Source organism: Peromyscus eremicus, chromosome 20 (assembly GCF_949786415.1).
Source record: "Peromyscus eremicus chromosome 20, PerEre_H2_v1, whole genome shotgun sequence".
In the NCBI taxonomy this organism is placed as follows: Eukaryota; Metazoa; Chordata; class Mammalia; order Rodentia; family Cricetidae; genus Peromyscus; species Peromyscus eremicus.
In genome coordinates, this window is record NC_081436.1 from 19042953 (window position 1) to 19065400 (window position 22448).

The window sequence follows — 22448 nt, forward strand, 5'->3', positions numbered from 1 at the left end:
AGCTAGTTGGAAATAAGCCTAAGCTAAGGCCAAGCTTTCATACTTAATAAGAAATCTCCAGGTCATTATTTGGGAGCTGGCCGTCCAAAGAAGGACCTGCTATGTCTTTTAAAAATGTAAATGGACTAAACAGCATAATCAAAAGGCAGGGTTTTCAGATGCAATTGAGATGGTATACAACTGTAATTCCAGCACTTAGAGGTGGAGTCAGGAGGATCAGCAATGTAAGGTCACCCTGGACTACATAGTGAGACTAGAGGCCAGCCTGGGCTACACTGGATCTTTGATGGCTAGTCTTGGTTTTGACAACTAAAACCCAAATAGCTGAGCACACCCGTGAGGGAGGGAGTTTTTCTTTTCTTTTTTCTTTCTTCTTTATTTTGGGAAGGTGGGGTATTTCGAGACAGGATTTCTCTGTATAGCCCTGGCTATCCTAGAACTCTCTCTATAGACCAGGCTGGCCTCAAACTCAGAGATCCACCTGCCTCTGCCTCCTGAGTGCTGGGACTTTTTTTTTAAAGATCATTCTTTATTTTTACATAATTTTAATATTAATGATTTATTTATTTTATGTTATGTGCATTGGTGTTTTGCCTGCATGTAGGTCTGCGTGAGGATGTCAGATCTCATGGAACTGGAGTTACAGTTGTGAGCTGCCAAGTGGGTGCTAGGAGTTGAACTTAGGTGGTCTGGAAGAGCAGCCAATGTTCTAAACCACAGAACCATCTCTCCAACTGAGAGAGCTTTTCATTTAAAGTAGGAAGACGCACTTCTAGCCTGGATCCACCTTTAATCTGGACCACACCTCCAGGGTGGGGCAGGGGGATGCCGGGCATGGGGGCCTATAAACAGGACGTGGAGGAAGGAAGCTCTTGTTCTTTGCCTGCTTGTTCTCACTCTCATTAGCAAGACCATTCCTTGACTGACATTAGAGCCAACTTCTACAGGATTCCAGCATGTACTTAAGACCAGCTGAGACATCTAGCCTCATGGACTGAGCAGTTCCTGGATTCTTGGACTTTCCATTTGCAGGCAGCCACTGTCGGACTGGTTGGACCATAGCCTGTAGGCCACTCTAGTAAATCCCTTTTCTCTCTCTCTCTCTCTCTCTCTCTCTCTCTCTCTCTCTCTATATATATATATATATATATATATATATATATATATATATATAAATTCGTTTTATAAGTTCTGTTCCTCTAGAGAATTCTGACCAATACAAGATCTTATATCAAAACAAATAAAAACAAACAAACAAACAAAACAAACCACTACCAGTTACTGAGGCGTTATGGACAGTTGATGGTTTCTGGGGAGGGAGAGGCAGTTTTCTTTAAGGGTGGGGCTCCTGGTTGCTGGACCATGCTCCAATGGATGGCCGCACACCAGGAGTCTGTTGGGGGCTAAGGGGATAGGAATGGGTCTGGGAGGAGTTAGAGGAAGAGTTGGGGTGAATATGATCAAAATATATTGTATGAAATTCTCAAAGACTTAATAAAAATATTTCTAAATTACAATAGAAAAAGGAGGAGGGCGGGGGAAGAAGAGGAAGGAAAAGAGATAAAGGAGGACTGGAGGGTGAAAGGAGGGAGGAGAGGGGAGGTCCCCATGTCAGCGACCCAGCTTCCCAGAGTTCTAGGCCGTCGGCTGACCTCCCCTTGAAGGGTCAGCACAGCTCCAATCAAAATCTCAGAGGCTGTTTTAAAATTAGAAAATGACAAACTGACTCTAATTTTACATCCAGATCAAATGAATTAAATAGGGCTCCGAGGAGCCGACGCTGCTTTGCAAAGAGAGAACAAAGCTGGGGACCCACGGCTTGGTCTCAGGACTTCGTGGACTCCCCAGCAGCGAAGACCCTGGCGCCGCCACCGCCACCGCCACCGCCACCGCCACCGTGGTGCACGCTGCACACAGATGAGCGCCGCCCGGCCCTGGGCCGGAAGTCATGCGGCAAACTGATTTTCCACCGAGGCACCACGGAGATTTGGTGGGCGAAGGAAAGTCTTTACAACAGATTGCGCTGGAATAATGAGGCACCCAGCGGGAAAAATTACAATTCAACCCTTGCCCTCTATGTAAAAATTACTTCAAAATGCATCCAACGCTACACAGGAAGCTTAAATTACAATAATTTTTCTACAAAAAAAAAAAAAAAAAGGCAAATGGGGCTGGAACGGTAGCGCCGTGGCAAGAGCTCGTCCAGAGGATCCAGACTCCATTCCCAGCACCCACATCAGGCCTGTAGCCCCAGCTCCAGGGGATCCAAAGTGTGATTATTTTTAAGGCAAATGATTGAAACCAACTCTTTGCCAAGGAAGACACAGGGGTGGAAAACACAGAAGACACTGCCTGGGATGGATGCTGCCCCTCCCCAGTCCTGTGTTGACCCCCTTGCACCCCCCCTCACCCTCCCACCCCCCCTCACTCCCCGCCCCACCCCGACCACCACACTATATGGAGGGATACTATGTGGGGGTGATTAGATTCAGATGAAGGTGGGGGTCCCCAGAAGAAAGTGAAGCCTTTCTTTCTCCATCTCCTCTCTTGTAGCCCCCCTTACACACACACACACACACACACACACACACACACACACACACACTCGTGAAGACACAGAAAGAAAAACATTTCTGGGCCAGGAGAAGGGTTCTCACCAGCCACCAGATCTGCCAGCTCCTCCATCTTCCAAGTCCCAGCCACCGTAACTGCTCAAAAGACTGTTATTTAAACTGCCTGGTCTGTGGCATTTTGTTACAGTATCCAGAATTGACTAATAAAGATTCTCAAAAACCCTCCATCATTAGAGGAATAACATTTAAAATCACACGGTGAGATACCACCACGCACCGTTTGAAGGGCTAACATCGAAATGACAGATAATACCAAGTGTTGGCAAGATACAGAGTAACTGGAGCTCTTGGGCATTGCAGGTGGGAATGAAAACAGTATATTTACTTCCAAAAACCATTTCACAGTATCTTACAGAATAAAACATACAATTACTGTATGAATCAGTCATGTCAGTCCTGGGTATTCACCCAGGAAAAGTGAAAGAAGTGTCCAGACAAAGAGGAGCGCACGCTCAGCAATCTGAAAGACAGGAATAGCAATCCCTGTAGACGATATAAAAACTGGACAGTAAGGAGAGTCCTCGAGTTCTGTAGGCAGTGAAAACATGAATGTATGATTGGCACCCGCTGAGGGGGCCTGACGTCAGCAAGCAGAGGGATGGGCTGTGGGGTCACCATGGAGACGGCAGAATTGCACCAGGGCAAAGAACCCCCACGTGGAAGACCACTTCCTCTCTGATGCAGTTTCTAAAAGATATAGAACAGGCAAAATGACAGTAACAGAAAGTGGATCGGTCACTTCCAAGGCCAGGACTCGGAAGGCTGGGACATCAGGCGGTGGGCTGTTTCAGCGCTTGACCCTTCTGAACTGGAGGTATGTGACTGCGTATGCTTGTCAACTGTCATTCACTTGTACATTTAAACTGGGACATGTTAGTTACTCCTCAATGAAATTACAAAAACTATTATTATCGTCAGGACTTAAGTTTGCTATCAGACAGGAGGTGGGGACGTGGAAGTGAGGACGTGGAGGAGCCAAGTGGGCAAGCAGGCAGTGAAGGAGAGAGGGAGCCAAGAGCCCAGGAGGTGAGTGTGGACTCTGGCCGCCATGGCTCAGGATGCTCCCAAGAGAACAAGTGGGGCCTAGAGGAAGGCCTTCATGGAAAGGTTACCTGAAGTAGAGACATCTAGCCCCCAGCTACTGTGATGATGCCGCCGCCGCCATGGGAGAGGGACATGTCCCAGAGGCAGTGGGACAGAGGAGATATGCGATGAGAACCCCCCACTGTAAGACTTATGAGCAGGCAAGGGGACAGGTGGATGGGAGGTGGGTGGAGGGAAGAGCCTCTAGACCCCTCACATCAGACACCAGTGCCCCAGGTCACTCCCAGCTCCACCCACTGTCTTAAGAGGGGTGTCTTGTCCTGTCCAGACTCTGCTCTAAAGTCCCCCAAAAGCAAAACTGTTCTACTATACCACCCCAAACCCAGACGCCTTTCCTCCCAGAGGCCTAGATCTGGGCAGACAGGAAAAAGTCCAGAGGAGTGACAATGGGCTGGCCTCCCCCACATCCCTGCACCCGCGAACCTGTACATCTCTATGTGTCTGCAACCTCACCCCCCATGCCGTATGTCTCCCCTAACAGCTTCTCCTCCAGCCCAGATGGACCCAGCTCAGTTCTTCAGCTGTTTCTCTGTCTTTGCAGAAGACACAAAGTCTCACAGGACAGAATGCTCATAGCTCCCTAAAGATGACCAGAGAGATAGCCTGAACCCAGGAACCAACTACAGACTCTCTTTCCCAGGGCTCAGGGCGGAGCTCAAGACTGCAGCTGTAGGGATAGCCTGGCCAGGGTCCTTTGACAAGAAACTGAATCCACTTCTCCCTCATGGGGCTCCTCCGGTCTTTGGGTGATGACCCTGGGCCAAGTGGGAGGCAGGACAGCCAGGAGCTGAGTGTACTCAGGCCATCAGCCTTGATGCCAAAGAGCCTATGGCTGGGGAAAGGCAGCTTTGTGGGCAGCCACTAACTGTCCAGGTATAGCCTTAGTAGACAGATTGGGGGCTGTTGAGGTCTGGTCTAGCCTGAGAACCAAAATCTTTTCACCATAGTTAAAGGCTCACCCAGGACTCCGCAGGCACCCAGAGCGCCACCCTCCCCCCACTCACAGAATACAATTCATACAGCTGTCAAAATGCTCTGAGCAAAGCAGGGGTAGGCTCAAAACAGATCACCATCTGGTGGGGTCAAAGGTATCAGCCCACGTGTACACGTAAGCAGGACGGGTGTGGGAGCGAAGCATGTCACCCACCCACAGTAACAAGGCTGGGGTGGGAGGATCTAGGATTGCTGGGTCCTCCAGAGGTGTCAGGTCCTGAGAAACGGCTTGGGGGAGGCAGAGGTGACTAGTTTGGGGTACCACGGGGTGCCCCATCACCCTCTGCCCTCCGTGCATGCTTCTGGAACAGGCTGTAGAGTATCCTCAGTGTGCTCTTGGCATCCTTGTTCACAATATCTGTGGGCAGAGGGAGCAAGGCAGCCTGTCAGGCCAGGCTAGGGAGGACCATTGGTCCCCAGGGATGGAGGAGGGTCCCTTCTCTTGTCTGGGCTTCCCCTGCATCCATGTTCCCTCCCCCAGCAGTGACTGAAAATCTGGCTGCTCTGAGCACTCATTCCCACGGACTTCAGTCCCTGCGTGCAGACATGACGGCCACAGCACCCCTCCTAGGAAACCTCACAGCCAGCATCTCTTTATGGACCAGCAAGCAGGCGGACTCCGTTTATCAATGCTTGTCCCCCAATTCCTCACAACCGCTCTCAGTCCCATCCACAGCAGGTCATCCGGGCAAAGGGCGGCCATGCACTCACCTTCAGGATTGACAGGGTGGCTGAGCAGGCCTTCATCCTTCAGCAGCTCCAGGGCTAGGGTGACATTGTGCAGCTATAATGATAAAGCCAATCAAATGTCAGCCAATGAGACCCTGGGTCCAGGTATCAGGCCCATGCTGTCACCGATGGCATCTGTCCTTGCCCATCCAAGGTTTCAATCCCTGAACCACAGCAGCAATTAGGGGCCACCCAACATCTCCTTCCATGCCCTGCGAATGGAGAGCTCACTCCCTCACATAAAGACCCTCATCAGCACATAGCCCTCAGCAGATGCCACATGCTGGACATGGGCCATCAAGCAGACACTGCTGGAGGGAAAGACCCTCACTGAGGAGATTCCATGGGAGTGGAGGTGACATGCTCTGCATGTGAGTCTGTCAGGTGAGGGGACTTTGTCTCAGAAGGGAGCCAGGGCTTGTAGGTGGTAGAGCGCCCCCCCTCTGCCCTTAGAAGGTGATAAGCAGTCTTTCTGCTTGGAGGGTCATCAGTAGGGTCATGATGCAAAACAAGAACATTAGGAAGATGGGTCACTGGCCCACAGCTCTACAGAGCTAGGCATCCTCCGGAAGGTCCGGACCAAGAGGGAAGTAGTCTGAGTAAATGCTCAGGCCTGCCTCTATGGTCCCAAGTCTCTTCCCACAGAACATCCTGGGAAGAGGGACTCCCCATTATTGACACATTCTCAGCAGGAGTGCTGCTGGCCAGCACCCCAGAAGAAAATATCAGTAAGAGGGAACTCCAGCTCCCTGCTCTGCACCTCAGGGTCCCACCCCGGATGCTCTTGACAACACAGCACCCTAGAGAGGGATACGTGATGTCAAGGAACGGGTATCTGCGGCCAAATGGTTTTGGAAACTGTTGGATCCCTCACTGAAGGACCTCTCAGAGCCTTGAACACACCAACACATGTCAAGCTTCCAGGGTATTTCTATTTCCTCTGAGTTAATTGATCACAGACTCCATTTGTTACAGCACCTCATGTGGTCAATTTTGGGGAATGCTTCATTCATGCACTTCTGGGGATTGGCCTCCCACACATGCTCTACCACAGAGCCATACCTCCAGGCCTATATTTACTTTTTATTTTGAGGCAAGGTCTCACTGAGCTGTCCAGGCTGGCTTTGACCTCACTCTATAGCCCAGGCTGGCCTCAAACTTGTGATCTTTTGCCTCAGCCTCTCAAATAGCCGGGGTTGCAAGCAGGCACCAACCGCGGGTCTCCTACACTGCAGTTTCTTCCACCAGCCCCCTCCTCTCTTGGGCCCTGAGCTAAGCAGCTACCCTGTTTCCCTCACTTATTCCAACTCACGATCTGATGTTCTGATGTCATGGGGTTGAAAGCTGACTGTGCCAGGAATGTTGGATGCCTGTGTGGCTGCCCTGGCCTGTAACTGCACTTATTTTATTTTTACACTTATTTATTTATTTATGGAGGGGACTGTATGCCACAGCATGCATGGAGGTCAGAGGACAACGTGCAGGAGTCAGTTCTCTCTTTCCACCACGTGGGTTCTGGGGATCCATCTCAGGTCACCAGGCTTGGCAGCAAGCATACTTAGCCACTGAGCCATCTGGCCTGCCCATCACTCTCATATTTTACAAATGCTTGTGGACCATCAACTGTGGTCCTGCCATACACAAAGCCCAGAATCAGAACAGCGCCTGCTCTCAGGGAGTCCATGCAGAAGGGTGTGTTTGAGCGACTCATAGAACACCAGGCTTCTCTTAGCACACTTCCTCCGTGAAGCTCGTGAACCAAAGATCTGGTCAGGCTCCTGAGAGGCCCACTTCACCCTCCCCTGCCTGTCCTTTGCTTCTGAGCAGTTTGGGATGATGAAGAGAAAGCTCCGTGTTCTACAGAGCCTAGAAAGGCCAGGACCCAGGAGATGTGTTTCTATCTTCCTGAGAGAGATAATTGAACGTGGGAGGAAGCTAGAGCTTCCTGGCTTTGGCGCGTTGATTTCTGCAAAGCAAATGACCACCTCTCTCTGTGTCCCTAACTTGACTCCAGAAATGAATGCTGACATCCTTGCATCTACACTGCAATCAAGCACAACCTGAGAATGAAAATCGCAGTCCTGGGAGGCCGTTCCACAAGAGAACCACCCGGGGTTCCGGCTTCCAGCTAAGGACCTGAGTGTTGTCAGCCATGCTCCTGCCCCAAGGGACTGGCCCACAGCTCTACAGGGCTAGGCACCCTCTGGAAGGTCCGGACCAAGAGGGATGTAGTCTGAGTAAATGCTCAGACCTGCCTCTGTAGTCCCGTCTCTTCCCACAGAACATCCTGGGAAGAAGGACTCCCCATTATTGGCACATTCTCAGCAGGATTGGGCTCTGAGCTAAAGCCATGCTTCCATGTCTATTCCCTAGAAGGGTGGGAAGACGATCTAATGGTGGGTTCACAGGCTAGCTGTGCCATGTGCCATGAATGCTGGCCCTCTGTGCACTAGCTTGACCTCTGTGCACTGGCTTGACCTGGTTTGGAGCATGTGAAGTAGCAAGCACAGGCCTTGAGTCCCAAGAAGCCTGACTGCTGAATGACGTGGGCATGGGCCCACATTTCCGAGCCTGGGTTCCTGTGGTGCCTGCCTCCCTCCAAACACTCTTCTCAAGGTTCGTTCCTGATGTCTCACTCCATGGACGTAGGTTTGTCCCACACTGTGAGCCTCCCATAGGCCCGCCCTGCTCCTAAGAAGGGTTCAGGGATGGATTGTTCCTGGGGGACACACTTGTGCTGTGGGATGGTCTGTATGTACTCTGATTGGTCAATAAATAAAACACTGATTGGCCAGTGGCCAGGCAGGAAGTATAGGCGGGACTAACAGAGAGGAGAAAAGAAAGAACAGGAAGGCAGAAAGAGACATTGCCAGCCGCCGCCATGACAAACAGCATATGAAGATGCCGGTAAGCCACAAGCCACATGGCAAGGTATAGATTTATAGAAATGGATTAATTTAAGCTATAAGAACAGTTAGCAAGAAGCCTGCCACGGCCATACAGTTTGTAAGCAATATAAGTCTCTGTGTTTACTTGGTCAAGTCTGAGCAGCTGTGGGAATGGCAGGTGAGAGAGATTTGCCCTGACCATGGGCCAGGCAGGAAAACTCAAGCTACAAATGGCGCCCAACATGTTGGCAATTGTTTCCACCTAAAACCTGAGAAAAAAGATTCTAAAACTGAGCTAAAAACAGTTCCTAGTTGTCTCTTTCAAGCCTACGTATCTTTTACACACATTGTAAACTATTACATCTGAATCTGTCTTATTGTGAATCTAGCTACACACTTGCATCAAGGATCTGTGTGGTCCCAGAGGAGCACTACCAGACTCCAAGATCTCGGTCTTATTCTATAAAGTGGGGACACCATCCACCCCCCTCTTCCTGGGGTACAGAAGGAAAGGCCAGGGAGGTTAAGGCCAAGAGGCCTGGGAGAAGCTTCATCTAAGAGGCCTTCCTCATGGCTTGGAATTGAATAAAGACTGTCAGGCCAATGCCATAAATCTGTCCACCACCACCACGCCCAAAAAATCCATAGAGGGAGACCTTGGAAGCTTACCATTTCTGTGGGAGAGCTGGGAGTGAGATAGAATTCCTTCAGATGCAGGAAGAAGCCTTCCAGCTGTCCGATCAGCAGGAGCAGGATGACGCCATCTGCAAACTGCAGGTGTTGTGTATCAGTCCGAACCCCCCACAGCACGCTGTGAACACTTGGTCCCCAGCTGGACACTTTGTGGGGTGGGGCCTGGCTAGAGGAAGTAGATTACTGGGGGGGGTCCTTGGAGGGTACAGTCTCCCTGGCCCCTTCCTGCTGGGCTCTCTGCTTCCTGTCCACCATGGTGTGTACAGCTGCCCTCCACCAGACACTCCTGCCCAAGCAAGTGGGGCCTGAGCAAAGAGACCACGCCCGAACCTGTGAGCAAAACAAACCCTTCCCCTTGGTCTCAGGCATTTGTCACAGTGACATACAAGGAACCACATACAAGGAACTAACACACTAAAGAAAGGAACCAGAGCTGTGTGGGAGAGGCTGACATGGGAGGGAAGTCGCACCACCTCTCTGAGCCTCAAGTTCCTTCTGAGAAGTGGGGATGGCATTCCCAGCTGCATGGGGTTGTCAACAGCAGCATGAAGCAGTTTGAGGGATTGTCTACCTCTTCGAATACATTCAATTAAAAGAGCAGTTTCTAACCTTACTACGGAATAGTCTCATGTTCTGTGTGTGTGTGTGTGTGTGTGTGTGTGTGTGTGTTTTCTCATATGTGTGCAGGTATGTGTATATGTGTGAATACCCATGCACATACACACATGTGTATGTAGGGGCCAAAGGGCAACCTAGGGCATTTATTATTTCTCAGGAACAGTCTACCTATTTGGGGGTGGGAGGAGGCGATCTCTCACTGGCCTAGAACTTGCCAAGTAGACTAGGCAGGCTGGCCAGCAAGCCTCAGGACTCCACCTGTCTCTGCCTACCCGGTACTGGGTTAACTATGTGTGCCTGTACTCAGCAGTTAAGACCACTCTCTGCTCTTACACAGAACTGGGGCTTGGTTCCCAGCACCCACCCAGCAGCTCACAACCATCTATAAACTCCAGTTCCAGGGAGTCCGACACCTCCTTCTGGCCTCTGTGGTGATCAGGCACACAGGCGTTGCGCATACACACCTGTAGGCGAGCACTCCCACATATAAAAAAGAAATGTGTGCTACCACACCCCAGGATTCTGGCTTGCCAGGCGAGCGCTCTACCAGCGGAACCACCCCCATCATGTCCAGTTTTAAATGACAATTTATTCCATGAGCTACAGAGAGATGTGTGAAAACAGAGTTCGTATAAAATTCGCCCATCAGGACAGGCAGAGAGGAGCACACGGGCCCATTAATATTTCTGTCTGTTCTGTGTGCACGCTCTGAGATAACGCTGCCACGAGCTGTACCATATGCTAATGTAATCCTACTGAATCTCTTCAAACGCACAAAGCACGAGATTGGATGCCACGGAGAGACGCTGTTCGAAAGGCGCTGTTGGGTCTTTAATGGAATTTCCCCCGATTAAGTCTGTTCAGATGTTATTAGTTTGGGCCCGGAAGCTTCTCTACTGCTGTCCTCAAAAGGTAGCTGGAAAAATCTAACTCTGAGGCCGCCTCTACCTCCCAGCATGTCTAAATGTCACCCCTGCTCACTCACTCTTGTTTTACCACAGGAGGGAAGGACCGGGGAAGTGAGTAAACCGGAGATATCGTCTTATGGGCTCCCCACAGAAAACACAGTCAGGGATAGGTGTGTCACTCCGGGAAGTCAACAGTGAGTCAAGTGACAGATACAAAATGACCAGGAGGTGGAATTGCTCCCATTTTATAAAGCGAGGAGCCTAAGGTTCAGAGAAGTCCAGTAATTCACCCAAGGTCACACAGACGTATGGAAGTGCCCTCAGAGCCCAGGGGCACAAAGTGGCAGGCACAGAATGGAAACACACATGTGTATGGCCCTGAAGTCTGTGCTTCCACCCCTCTATGTTGTCACAGCACTCACAAAGCTCACATGACCACCCACCATGAGCACTGACTGTAAGCATAGACTTGAACCCCAACTGCCTTGGTCCAAAACCTAGGACCACCCCTTAATCACTGTGTGACTTTAGCTAAGTTACCTAACCTCTCTGTGTCTTAAAAGTCTCATCTGTTGAATGGGGTTTTATCAGTTCTCATAGGGGGTAGGGGGAACTTTGCTCTAGGCAGAACAGGTACCAAGAACTTTCCTGTTTGGCCCCAAACTGGGGACTATGTAGCCTGGCCCTCCCTAGCTAACAGCCACCCACGTGTCCCTGAGAAGACAGCAGCTGTGACCAGTTCTGCATAGGCCTTGACACATGGCCGATACCCACAGCCTGTGGAGGTCTGCCTGGTGTCCGCCAGACCCCATCATCACCCCGTAGAGGCCAGCAGTGTCAGACCTCTGCATTTCCAACCCCTTGTGCTGTGGGAACACCGGAGACACAGAATCTCCGTGGAGGGCATGGTTAGGTGAGGCACTTTGAATCTGCTCACATCCTAGGACGACTGAGTTTGTGTCCTCATGGTGGGCTGAGCCCTCGGGGCTCAGGACAGAGCCCACTGAGGGTGGTGCTGCATCAGCTTCTCCAACCACTCCTGGCACCAAGCTCAGAAATGGACCCATCATGAATCTCAGTGCTACGTCTGAATAAACATGAACACAGGGGAGGACCCTCGCTCTGGCTTCAGTATGCCCGAGTGTCCCATGACCTAGGAGTCATTCTGATAAATGAGTAACAACAAAGCCAGCAGTAGAGACAGCCCAGCCGTCACAGCTTCCCACAGGCCCCCAGCCCAGTGGCCCCAGGGGCTCCCTGTGGCAATACTGCCTGCCAGCAGCACATCCCACTAAAGAGGGCCCTGAGATCACTGAAGGTGATGCCTCATTTCTGGTCACACAGTAAGTTTCTGGGGCCCAGGAGCTCTCATCCCTGCATGGGGACTCACAAGTGTCCTTACCTGGGTGTCCAGACTCTGCACAGACAGGCCCAGGCGCTCCAATTTCTGGTTGACAAAGTTCACGATGGCCTAAGACACAAGAGCAAGGACCTCAAGACCACTCAGGGACCCTCATGCCACCTTCTAACCTGGGGTGACAGAAAGCCTTCCCTTCTATTACCCAGAACCCAACTGGTGTGGAGTGAGACCTGTGTCCTCCCCCATCAACCTGAGACATAGGCAGGTGGGTGGTGGGCGTGGGAAGCTTTGATCTCCTACCTCTTCAATGGCATGCACTTTCTCCGGAGCCAGCTTAAATAATTCATCAAAGGCGTCCTCTGCAGACCAGAGCGATAAACAGCTCATTACGATGCTGTTATCTTTGTGCCAAACAGAATGTTTTCACACAAAAGTTTCCCAGAAAAAAAAAAAAAAAAACAGTCCCATGGGAGCAACAGCTTGATCTTCGGGTTCCTGAATGAAGCAGGCCTGGATCTGGGACACACGGCTCCTTGGCTGGGGGTGGGGTGGAGTGCGGCTTCCCTCTCTGTACCTCGATTTCCTCATCTCAAACACCTAGTGAATGATGCCTGCTAGGCTAGGTCATTTAGAGATCAAAATGGGTGATGGGCATGCATCTCAGTAACTGCAGTGGGATAAGTGGGTGGGTAGGTGGAGGATGGTTGGGTAGATATATATCTGGCTGCCTTGTGTATAGATGAATGAATAGATAAATCGGTGTGTGTGTGTGTGTGTGTGTGTGTGTGTGTGTGTGTGTATGAATGACAGATGGATATATATATATATATGAATAATGGATATGTGTGTATATATATATGAATGACAGATATAGATATAGATATAGATATGAATGAGGGATGTGTGTGTGTAATGGGTGGATATATATGTACTTATGAATGGATGGACGGATAGATGGTTGGATATATGAATAGCCAGATGTATGGATGGGTGGCTAGATAGATGGATGGATGGTTAAGTAGATACATAGCTGGTTGGATGGACGATGGGTGAATAAATGGATATATAAATGAATGGATGGATGATTGTATAGGTATATAGATGGATGGATAGATATATAAATGAATGGATATATAGATGAGTGGATGGATGATTGTATAGGTATATAGATGGATGGATAGATATATAAATTAATGGATGTATAGATGAGTAGATGGATGATTGTATATGTATATAAATGGATGGATGGATGATTGTATATGTATATAAATGGATGGATGGATGGATGGATGGATGGATGGATGGGTAGATGGATGGATGGATATATAAATTAATGGATATATAGATGAGTGGATGGATGATTGTATATGTATAGATGGATGGATAGATATATAAATGAATGGCTATATAGATGAGTGGATAGATGATTGTATATGTATATAAATGGATGGATGGATGGATATATAGATGAATTGATGGATGATTGTACAGGTATATAGATGGATGGATAGATGATGGATATATAAATGAATGGATACATAGATGAGTAGATGGATGATTGTATATATATCTAAATGGATGGATGGATGGATATATAAATTAATGGATATACAGATGAGTGAATGGATGATTGTATATGTATATAGATGGATGGATGGATAGATGGATGGATGGATGGATGGATGGATGGATATATAAATGAATGGATATATAGATGGATGGATGGGTGATTATATAGGTATATAGATGGCTGGCTGGCTGCATGATAGAAAGATGAGTGGGTGGGTAGATAGATGGATAATTGGAAGAAGGAATAAGTGGGTGAACAGTTAACTTGTCCATCTGAGAAACAGATAAGTGAAAGAAGTAACAGCTGGTCAGTGCACTGACCAGTGAACCACTCATCACATTAGCAGCAGCCATGTTATCGCACACCTACCATTGAGAGTGTTCCACGTGCTAAGCACACCCACAGACACCTTCAGCCTGCACCACCAGCTGAAGAAGTGGGTTCCAGACGAGGAAACTGAGGCACAGTCCGGTTAAGGCACCCACCCAAGCCCACCTGGCTAATGAGTGAGGGAAGAGTTAGTGGCATTCGGCACCACCACCATTCTGCCCTTGTGGTGTGGACTGTGGGTCTCTCCCCGTAAGAACAGTACTAAGAAGCCAGCTAAAGGCCAGGCAGACAGAAGGAAGGACACGTTCATGAACAAATCCTGCCCCAGGGGAGTAAGGGACCACAGTGGAAACAGTTAACAGCTCCATCACAGTTGCTTTGACCCCATCAGAAGGGAAAAATCTTCCTGCGGTTACTAAGTTACTTACGTGAAGGCCGGTCCTTGTGTGCGCTAGAAGAGAAATTGCAGGAGACAGAAAAGCAATCAAAGACTTAGCCAAAAGTCTGCAGCCCTCTCATCACCTAATGTAACGAGCTTGGTGCCAGCAGGTGGCAAGGAGATGGGCTCGGTTTCCTGGGCAATCAAGGCGGGGGAGGTGCAGAGACTCTGCGTGTGGAAGGCAAGGCTAAGAGGCTGGCAGCCTTGCCCTGCGTGCACACACCTCACAACACTTGCATACTGTGGGGCTGAGGATGTAGGGGCTGGCGGGGAGGGCTGAACAGGGCTAGGGGTCTCTGCAGCCTGCTGGGGGCTGAGAAGCAGCAGGCACAATGAGAGCTTCCCTGGCCCAGCACCTCCTGCACCTCCCACCCGGCCAAGGCCTGGCCCACCCTCACCTGCATTCTGTGAGCTGCTCCACCAGCTTGTCTGACTTCAGGCCGGTCCTGGTGCTCTACAACAGGGAAAGAGGAGGAAATGGGGTGACTCCAGAGTACCCCAGAACCAAAGCAGAGTAAGAGAACCTACTATACTCTGCTTTGCCCCCATCTCAGGATGCTACCATGGGCCAGCTTCTTTGTCCATTTTCCCTGTGATTATTAAACCCATGAGGATAGCACTATGGATGCCTCATTCCTAAGACACCCTAGAGAGGGGTGTGTGTGTGTGTGTGTGTGTGTGTGTGTGTGTGTGTGTGTAAATGAATATGTGTTCTGTGAATGAACACACAAATTAATGGTCACCTCTGATTTTTTCCCCTGCTTATTTTTTAGTGTGTGTGTGTGTGTGTGTGTGTGTGTGTGTGTGTGTACATGTACGTGCATATGTGTAGGGAGTACATACATGCCATATTGGACATATGAAGGTCACAGACAAGTTTCAGGAGTCAATTCCCCCTTCCTACCATGTTGGTTTCAGGGACTGAATGAACTCGGGTTGTCGGGCTTGACAAGCAAACACCTTTACCTGCTCAGTTGTCTTGTCAGCCTTACCTGATTTACCTAAGTTTGAGAAAGCCATGAAACTGCTGAGCAGTGAACTTTAAGGAAAGACTTGGGAAAGGTGGTAAGGGGTTTGACAAGGCCCAGCTGGATACAGCTGGTTCTGTAAGGCAAGTAGAATGAACACACACACACACACACACACATACACACACACACACACACACCATAGAACACAAGCTTGTGCTGCCCAGTAACAAAGGTTTCTCAAAAGAGGAGACAAGATGTGGTCTTGGGTGACAGATGAAAGACATGATATCTAGGATAGCCACGGAGAGATGGCCACCTGGGACCCAGGAAATATGGTGGCACCAGCAGACCTCCCTATGGTATACCTGTTCCTGCCTCTGCTAGGCAGAGCTGGCTGCTGAGAACAGGGCTGGCTGGCCAGGACTCTCCTCCTACCCTCCTTGTCTCTGCCAGCCCAGCCCCCCACTGCTGTCCTGATGTGATGAGATGTTCCCCATAGGCCCCTGGAGTTACTCCCCATGCAAAGACCCCCCCCATAGGTGTAGTGGCATGGAGCAGTATGTTCAGATGACCTGCCCCATTCCACCATCTCACAAGTACCTCGATGTGGATGACTTCCACCTGGACGTTGTCTGGAAGAAGCAGGTCCGGCTGGAAGCGTTTGGCCAGGGCCACCAGGAGATGCAAGGTGGCCAGCAGGTCCTTGTTGAAGATGGCTAAAGAGGAGAAGAGTTGAGGGGCCACCAAAACCTGCAGACACCCTCAGAACTGTCCTGTACAGACCACTGAGGTCAGAATCTGTGTGTGTGTCTGTCTTTCTGTCTGTCTCTCTCTGTTTCTGTTGCTCTCTGTCTATCTCTCTCTTCCTCTCTGTCTCTCTTTCTCTGTGTCTCTGTGTCTCTCTCAGTGTCTCACTCTTTCTCTGTGTGTGTCTGTCTGTCTCTTTGTCTCTGTCTCTCTCTGTTGCTCTCTGTCTCTGTCTCTGTCTCTCTGTCTCTGTCTCTGTCTGTCTCTCTGTCTCTCCGTCTCTCTGTCTCTGTCTCTGTCTCTCTCTCTCTTTCTCTCTCTCCCTCTCGTGTGTGTGTGTGTGTGTGTGTGTGTGTGTGTGTGTGTGTGTGTGTTTACCACACCGTCTGAAGGGTGGATGGGAGGCATGCGAGCACACAGCACACTCATTTGTTAACATGCAGAAAATTAGTGAGGCCAGACTGTGAGCACCGTGCAATGAGGCTGAGAAGTGTGGTGTGTTCTTAGGTTCAGCAGAAGCCATGTCCCTGGGAAGTCATTATCCTTGGGCTGCACTGGCCGCAGTGGTACCCCCAGGACTATGTGTGTAGGTCAGTTTCTCTCCCACCAGACACCTGACTTGGTGTCCAGCGCTTGTGCTCACGCTATGGGCTGCCTGAGGCCTCTGTGTCCTTCCAGCACGCGGTGGTGGTTCTTGGGTGGATGAGTGTGCTGATTATCAAGGGAGAAGCCAGTGCAGATGGTCCCGCCTCCCCTCCCAGGTACCAGCCTGGCTCAGCCCCACGTACTCTCCACGCTCCACTGGGCCTGTTGCTCTTCGACCTGCAGACTCCGGTTGGTGGCCTCCAAGACGACCCCTAGCTTGCGCCTCTGGCTGGCTGAGGTCAGAGAGATTTCCTCCACTTCCAGCTTGAGGGCTGACAGCTTCTCTGAAAGCAAAAGAGCAGTAAAGACCAGGAAGTGCCCAGCAGCTGTCACGGGGACCCTCTGCCGTGAGGATAATGCCACCTTGTTAGAATATATGGATCTGTGGGATATATACTGTTAATGCTGAGCCCTGGGCAAGCCAGAACTCTCAACCAAACATACTCATTATCCAAGGAGTCCCCATCCACACGGGAAATGGGCCAACAGGGCACATGGACCATGTCTGTGAGCAGGATGCAACCCTTCACGCCGTCCCCTCTGGCCCACCTCATCTTGATCATTGACCCACACCTTGGTCTCTGCACTGCTGTGGCCATGCCATTCCCACAGGGCAGCGCCCCTGCTTTCTCCACTGAGACCCGGGCGTATTGTTCTGTGTCTGGGAGCCTTGGTCTCATCCACAGCCAGAGAGAGGAACAGTAGTGAACTGTTCAGAAAAGCTGACCGTGCCTGCTCCCTGAGAAGTACCCAGAAGCCTCGGCGGAGGCTGGAGGATCACTCCGGAGCTCGTATGCCAAGCTCTGCAGAGTAGTAGAGGCTCTGAGAATATGGGTCTGGGCCCTACCGCTTCCAGGACCCCCTTCCTGCACAAGACATCTGCAGGCCAGACACGGGTAGGAAAACCAGCCAGAGGCAGGAACTTGGCCTGACTTTGGACATCACTTCCAGGCACACCCCTGCCTCTGCTTCTGGAATGTCCCGCTCAGGATAGCCTGGGTCCTTCCAGCAGCACAGGGCACTCTAAGGACAGGGTCAGTTGATGTCCCAGCTCCTAAAATGATCAGACACTTCATAAATGCTAGATAGGCCACAGTGTGGCAGAAGGAGCAGCAACCCAGACATTAGACACCAGGTGGAATCACAGCTCTGTCCTGCCATGCCTAGGTGTGGGCAGGGTCTCCACCTCTGCAGCTCTGCAATCTGGAAAGCCATAGAGGGGTCCCTTCCCCCGGGGTTATAGTAGGGACGGAGGCAGGAAGCCATTTGAGAGGTCAAGGGGGTGCACTTGGCTCCAAAGCCCCAGGAGCAGCTGCTTAGGAAACACAGGTGGGGTGAAGTGGGGCCTGGGCCTCTGCTTACGGAACAGGTGGTGCAAAATGAGTCCATCAAACATGTCCTCCTCCAGACTGCGGACGACGATGTGCTCTGGGAGGAGTGTGGTATTGATCCACTCCATCAGCACCTGCCGGTCACAAGGGGACAGCTGACAGGGGTAGGGGTCAGCTGGCCAAGCTCTCATTTCAGGCTAGAGTGACCTCTTCTACCCGCCAACTACGACCCACTCTTCAAGGCCTGGCCAAGTGGTGTCTCTTCCAGAAAGTTCCCCCTGATCTCCCCGAGTGGAGCCTCCTCTGAGATCTCAAAGACGCTCCTCCCAAGATCTTCCAAATACCTGCCTGAACCCTGAAGGGCTGTTATCCTGTACACGGGGTTTTAGTACCTGGGAGTCGCCATCACTGTAGCAAATACTTAAAACCGGGGGCGTGCCTGTGGAATTGGGGTGATGGCAACGGCTGGCAATGGGCACTTGGTTACAAAGCCTAGACAGCCTCCAAGAGAGGGTTGTAGAAACACGGAGGCTACAGGTGATGCTGGGGATGTCTCAGGAGGAAAAGAACCGGTGTGATGTTGGAACGGAGGAAGGTGGTGTCAGGGTGGGGGTGGACAGGGGTGTGGTGTCTATAAGTCAGGAGCACCAAGCCTGACTCCAGAGACTTCAGGGCTGGGTGTGATCATGTACCTTCTGTAGTTCTTCAAACTTGGGGTCCTTCCGGGAATTGGGGGACAGGTATTTCTTCTTTCCTCCTGGAAGCAGAGGTGGGTATGACGTGTGTGAGGACCATGAGAGCCCTTGGCAGATGTCTCCCTGCAGGTCACCCACTGAATCCGGGCCCCCGGGGGGAACCTAGCCCTGCCTCTCACTCTCACTTTCTCATGAGCACTGGGGGTGCACACTTAAACTGAGGTCACCCCTTACCCTGAAGGTCATCAAGCAGATGTGTGGCATCTTCGAGAAACCCTACCTATACCTGCCTCGAGTGGAGGCACAGCCCAAAAGGAGCAACAGGCTGAGGTGGGCATCACCAATGCTGCCAGGCCGCTCTGGCCAGGGTGTAGCACCAAGGTCCCCTGTGCCCTCTTTGGCTTGGCCACTCCCTTCCATGAGGCCTTGGTCAGCAGGGTCCCCACATTTTAAATTCTTAGAACCCTTGGGGCTGGAGAGATGGCTTAGCTGTTAAGAGCACTGACTGCTCTTCCAGAGGACCCAGGCTCAATTCCCAGCACCCACATGGGATCTCACAACTGTCTACAACTCCAGTTCCAGGGGACCCTCACACAAACACACACACAGGCAAAACACCAATGCACATACAATAAAAATAAATCAATTATTTTTTTTAAAAAAAAATTCTTAGAACCCACAAAGCATCAGGCCCAGAGGGACTTTGTAGATCAGCTGACCTCAATGCACATGAAGAAACTGAGTCAGCACATGGGGCTGACCTACCCAAGCTCATAAAATATAACCTGCCATGTGACCCACCTAGATGCTAGATCTCCCAAAACCTTGGCGTATCCCCACTCCTGCAGGGAGAATAAGTAGAACATTGTGCTCATGGCTTGGGGTCAACTACTAATAACATGAGTGAGTTAGTGAATGAATGTGGAGGGAGGGGAGGAAGACGTGAGTGTGGGATGGAGGGGGGAGGGATGGAAAGAAGAAGGGAGAGAGGGATAGGAGGAAGGAGGGAGGGATAAATATATGGATGGGTGTATGGATGAAAGGATGGATGGGTGATTCATGGATGAGTGAGTGGATGGAGATGAAGAGAGGGTGGATGGTGGATGGACAGATAGATGGCTACAAGGACAGTCCTCAGGTATGGCTGTCGCGTTCTAGTGACCTGGTCACACATTCTCTCCCTCCTCTGATTCAACAACCCTTGCCCCGCCGGGTCCAGCACCTCGTGGGAGCTCCTCCTCTGCGGGCTGCTTCACCTCCTTTGGGAACTGCAGCAGGTTGTAGAGAGGTTCTGAATCCATCTTCTCCTCGCCTTCCCTGGAGGAGACAGGAGACAGAGCGCATCACTGTCCCCAACGCCCAGACTGGCCACTCACTCACTCTTTCATTCAGACTGGGAGAGACGGAGGATGGGAGTGCGCGACTCTGAGCAGACAAGATTCGAAGAGCCAAGCCAGGGGGTGGGGAGGGGCCTGGTGTGGAGACATCTGAAGCCGAGCCTTGCAGGGGTGGAGATGGCGCCAGTCTGTGATGATTATTCTTGACTGTCGCTGTAGCTGGATCTAGACTCACCTGACAGATAGGCAAGGCTCTGCCTAGATTCCCTCAGTGTAAGAAAGAAAGCGCCATCCCACGCAAGAGCTGAATGAGAAAGGAGAAAGTGAGCTGAACATATCATTTCTCTCTCTCTCTCTCTCTCTCTCTCTCTCTCTCTCTCTCTCTCTCTCTCTCTCTCTCTAATCTTCCCGATACATTTGACCAGCTGCCTCATTCCTCTGCTGCCAGGACTTTCCCGTCACAAGGGTCTGTCTGAGCTAAAGAAGCCCTTCCTTCCTTCCTTCCTTCCTTCCTTCCTTCCTTCCTTCCTTCCTTCCTTCAGTTCCTTCTGTCCTTTCGTCGGGGTATTAAGTTAATACACAGGCTGAGGGCAAAGCCTGGGCAAAAGCCTGGTGAGGAAGTGGGTTCCCTGCCAGCCAGGCACACAGAAGCCTGCCCACCACTCCTGGCCAGGAGCTCCAGCCCTCTCTCTGCAGTCGGGACAGAACCCCAGCTCCCACAGAGCCTCAGACTGGTGTAGGAGGGGGACTCTGGGTCAATCTGTATCAAGATGAACCAGTGGGGTAGAGTGGCCATCCATCCCTTCAGGGTCCCTGAATCCAAGACCCGACTCCCCCAGCTGTGGATGGGGTGGACCAGGCCAAAGCCACCCAGACCTGTTCCCCATTCCATGCTGGCTTGGCTTGCAGAGGGAGATTGGCCCATCTGGCCTCTAGTTCTGAATGGGGCTTTCTCAGATGAGCTTGGCATCCCCAGGGTTGGGCTGTGGGGCTTCTGCTCATGAAGCCCAGAGCACATGCTTCTTACGGAAGACAAGCAGCACCCTCCCCCCAAGACTCACAAAGGGCAGTATCAGGCCTGAGACCAGCAATCCCCATTCAGACTCATGAAGGACGGTGTTAGGCCCCGTCAATATCCGCGCTCCCCACCCCCAGCCTCATGATAAGCAGGGTCAGGCCTGCCCCACACCCAGAGGGGGTCAGATTCAGAAGCTAATGCCCTTCTGGTTCTTTACCCTACTTCAAGTTCTTCTGCCCACTTCCCCTCTGAAGGTTTCACTTGCTGCATGGCCACTGTTGACTCTCCCCTTCTGTCCGTCATTCAGTCTCTGCATCTGCCCCACAGCTCCAGGATCACAGAGATAGTGGAGGTCTGGGGTCAAGCCAGAAGAAGTTAAAACAAGGAGCCCCAGAGTTATGTGGAGGGAGAGGCACCGGCAGGGCCTGGGAGCTACCTTCCTCAAACTGGCTGCAGCCTGGGGACCTTGAGAAGCTGAGCCCTGCTCTGAACCCAGAAGCAAGAGCACAGAGCCCCTGAGAATGGGTCTCAAGCCCCACAAACTGAAGAAGAGGAGAAGAGTTGGGCTGGGGTGGGAGAGCCTGGGCCCCAGCCAGCTCCTCCTTGCTTGGGCTGAGTGATTATAGGCCAGTTCGCTCCCTCTTTGGCCCTGATGCATCTTTACAGGAGGAGGCTGGACCCTGGGTCTAGCCACGTACACACAGACTTGAAACCTGCCTCTGGTGACCAGTCCCAGATAAGTCCCTTTCCTGCCTCATACGACAGTTTCTTCGTGGTCGGGGGAGCTCGACTTTCTCCTCACGCAGTGAAGTTCTGAGGGCCCCTGGTCCAAAGCACTGCTCATCTGGCTGCAGGAGAGGTAGGCAGGGCCCTGCTGTGTGGACAGGGCTCACAGCTCTTCCATAAAGTGAGGTGACAGCCTCAGCAACAGGGTAAGACTCAGGGTTCCCCTTTGACAGACCCCCTAACTCTGGGGCCCCAGCTGAGATGTGGCTCTGGGTTCCTATTCACGGGGCATCTCTGCCTTCCTCCGTGAGTGTTAGTACCCGGGCGTGTGAACAGATAGAAGATTCTAGTAGTTCAGGAATCCCACAGGCCGAAGGCCAGATGCACTCACCTGCCTCTTCTTTCCACACCAGGAAACGAAGCCCACTAGCTCAGAGGAAAACCAGGTTCCCGACAGAGACAGGTTCCGGTCCGGAGGTGGAAGGCAGGGCTTCTGCTCACTTCCTCTGCCACCCTGGTGGCCGCAGGCAGCTTCCTCCTCCAAGTTACTGCTAAGTGAGGCACCCTAAATCCACTGAGAGACGGCCAGAGCCCCAGCCCTGCCCTGTCCCCTAGTTTCCCAAGGCTCGAGGGCATCTTGGATAGTGTCTCTTGTTTCCCTTCCTGCCTCTGCCTCTCCATGTCCAAACAACTGCTTGTCTGAGCAGAAAACC

At 51.3% G+C, this 22448-nt stretch overlaps 1 protein-coding gene across 1 annotated transcript; it reads right to left on the bottom strand.

The window, feature by feature from the left end:
* Positions 1-2939: 2939 nt before the first annotated feature.
* Positions 2940-20883, bottom strand: Parvg (parvin gamma). Its single transcript, XM_059247735.1, is given in 14 exon segments — positions 2940-5088; positions 5442-5514; positions 9017-9118; positions 11969-12037; positions 12227-12285; positions 14255-14277; positions 14664-14719; positions 15837-15952; positions 16772-16912; positions 17991-18093; positions 18652-18716; positions 19877-19961; positions 20741-20853; positions 20856-20883. Coding segments are annotated over 14 exon segments (1143 nt in total). The 3' UTR covers positions 2940-4978.
* Between the last annotated feature and the right edge of the window lie 1565 nt (positions 20884-22448).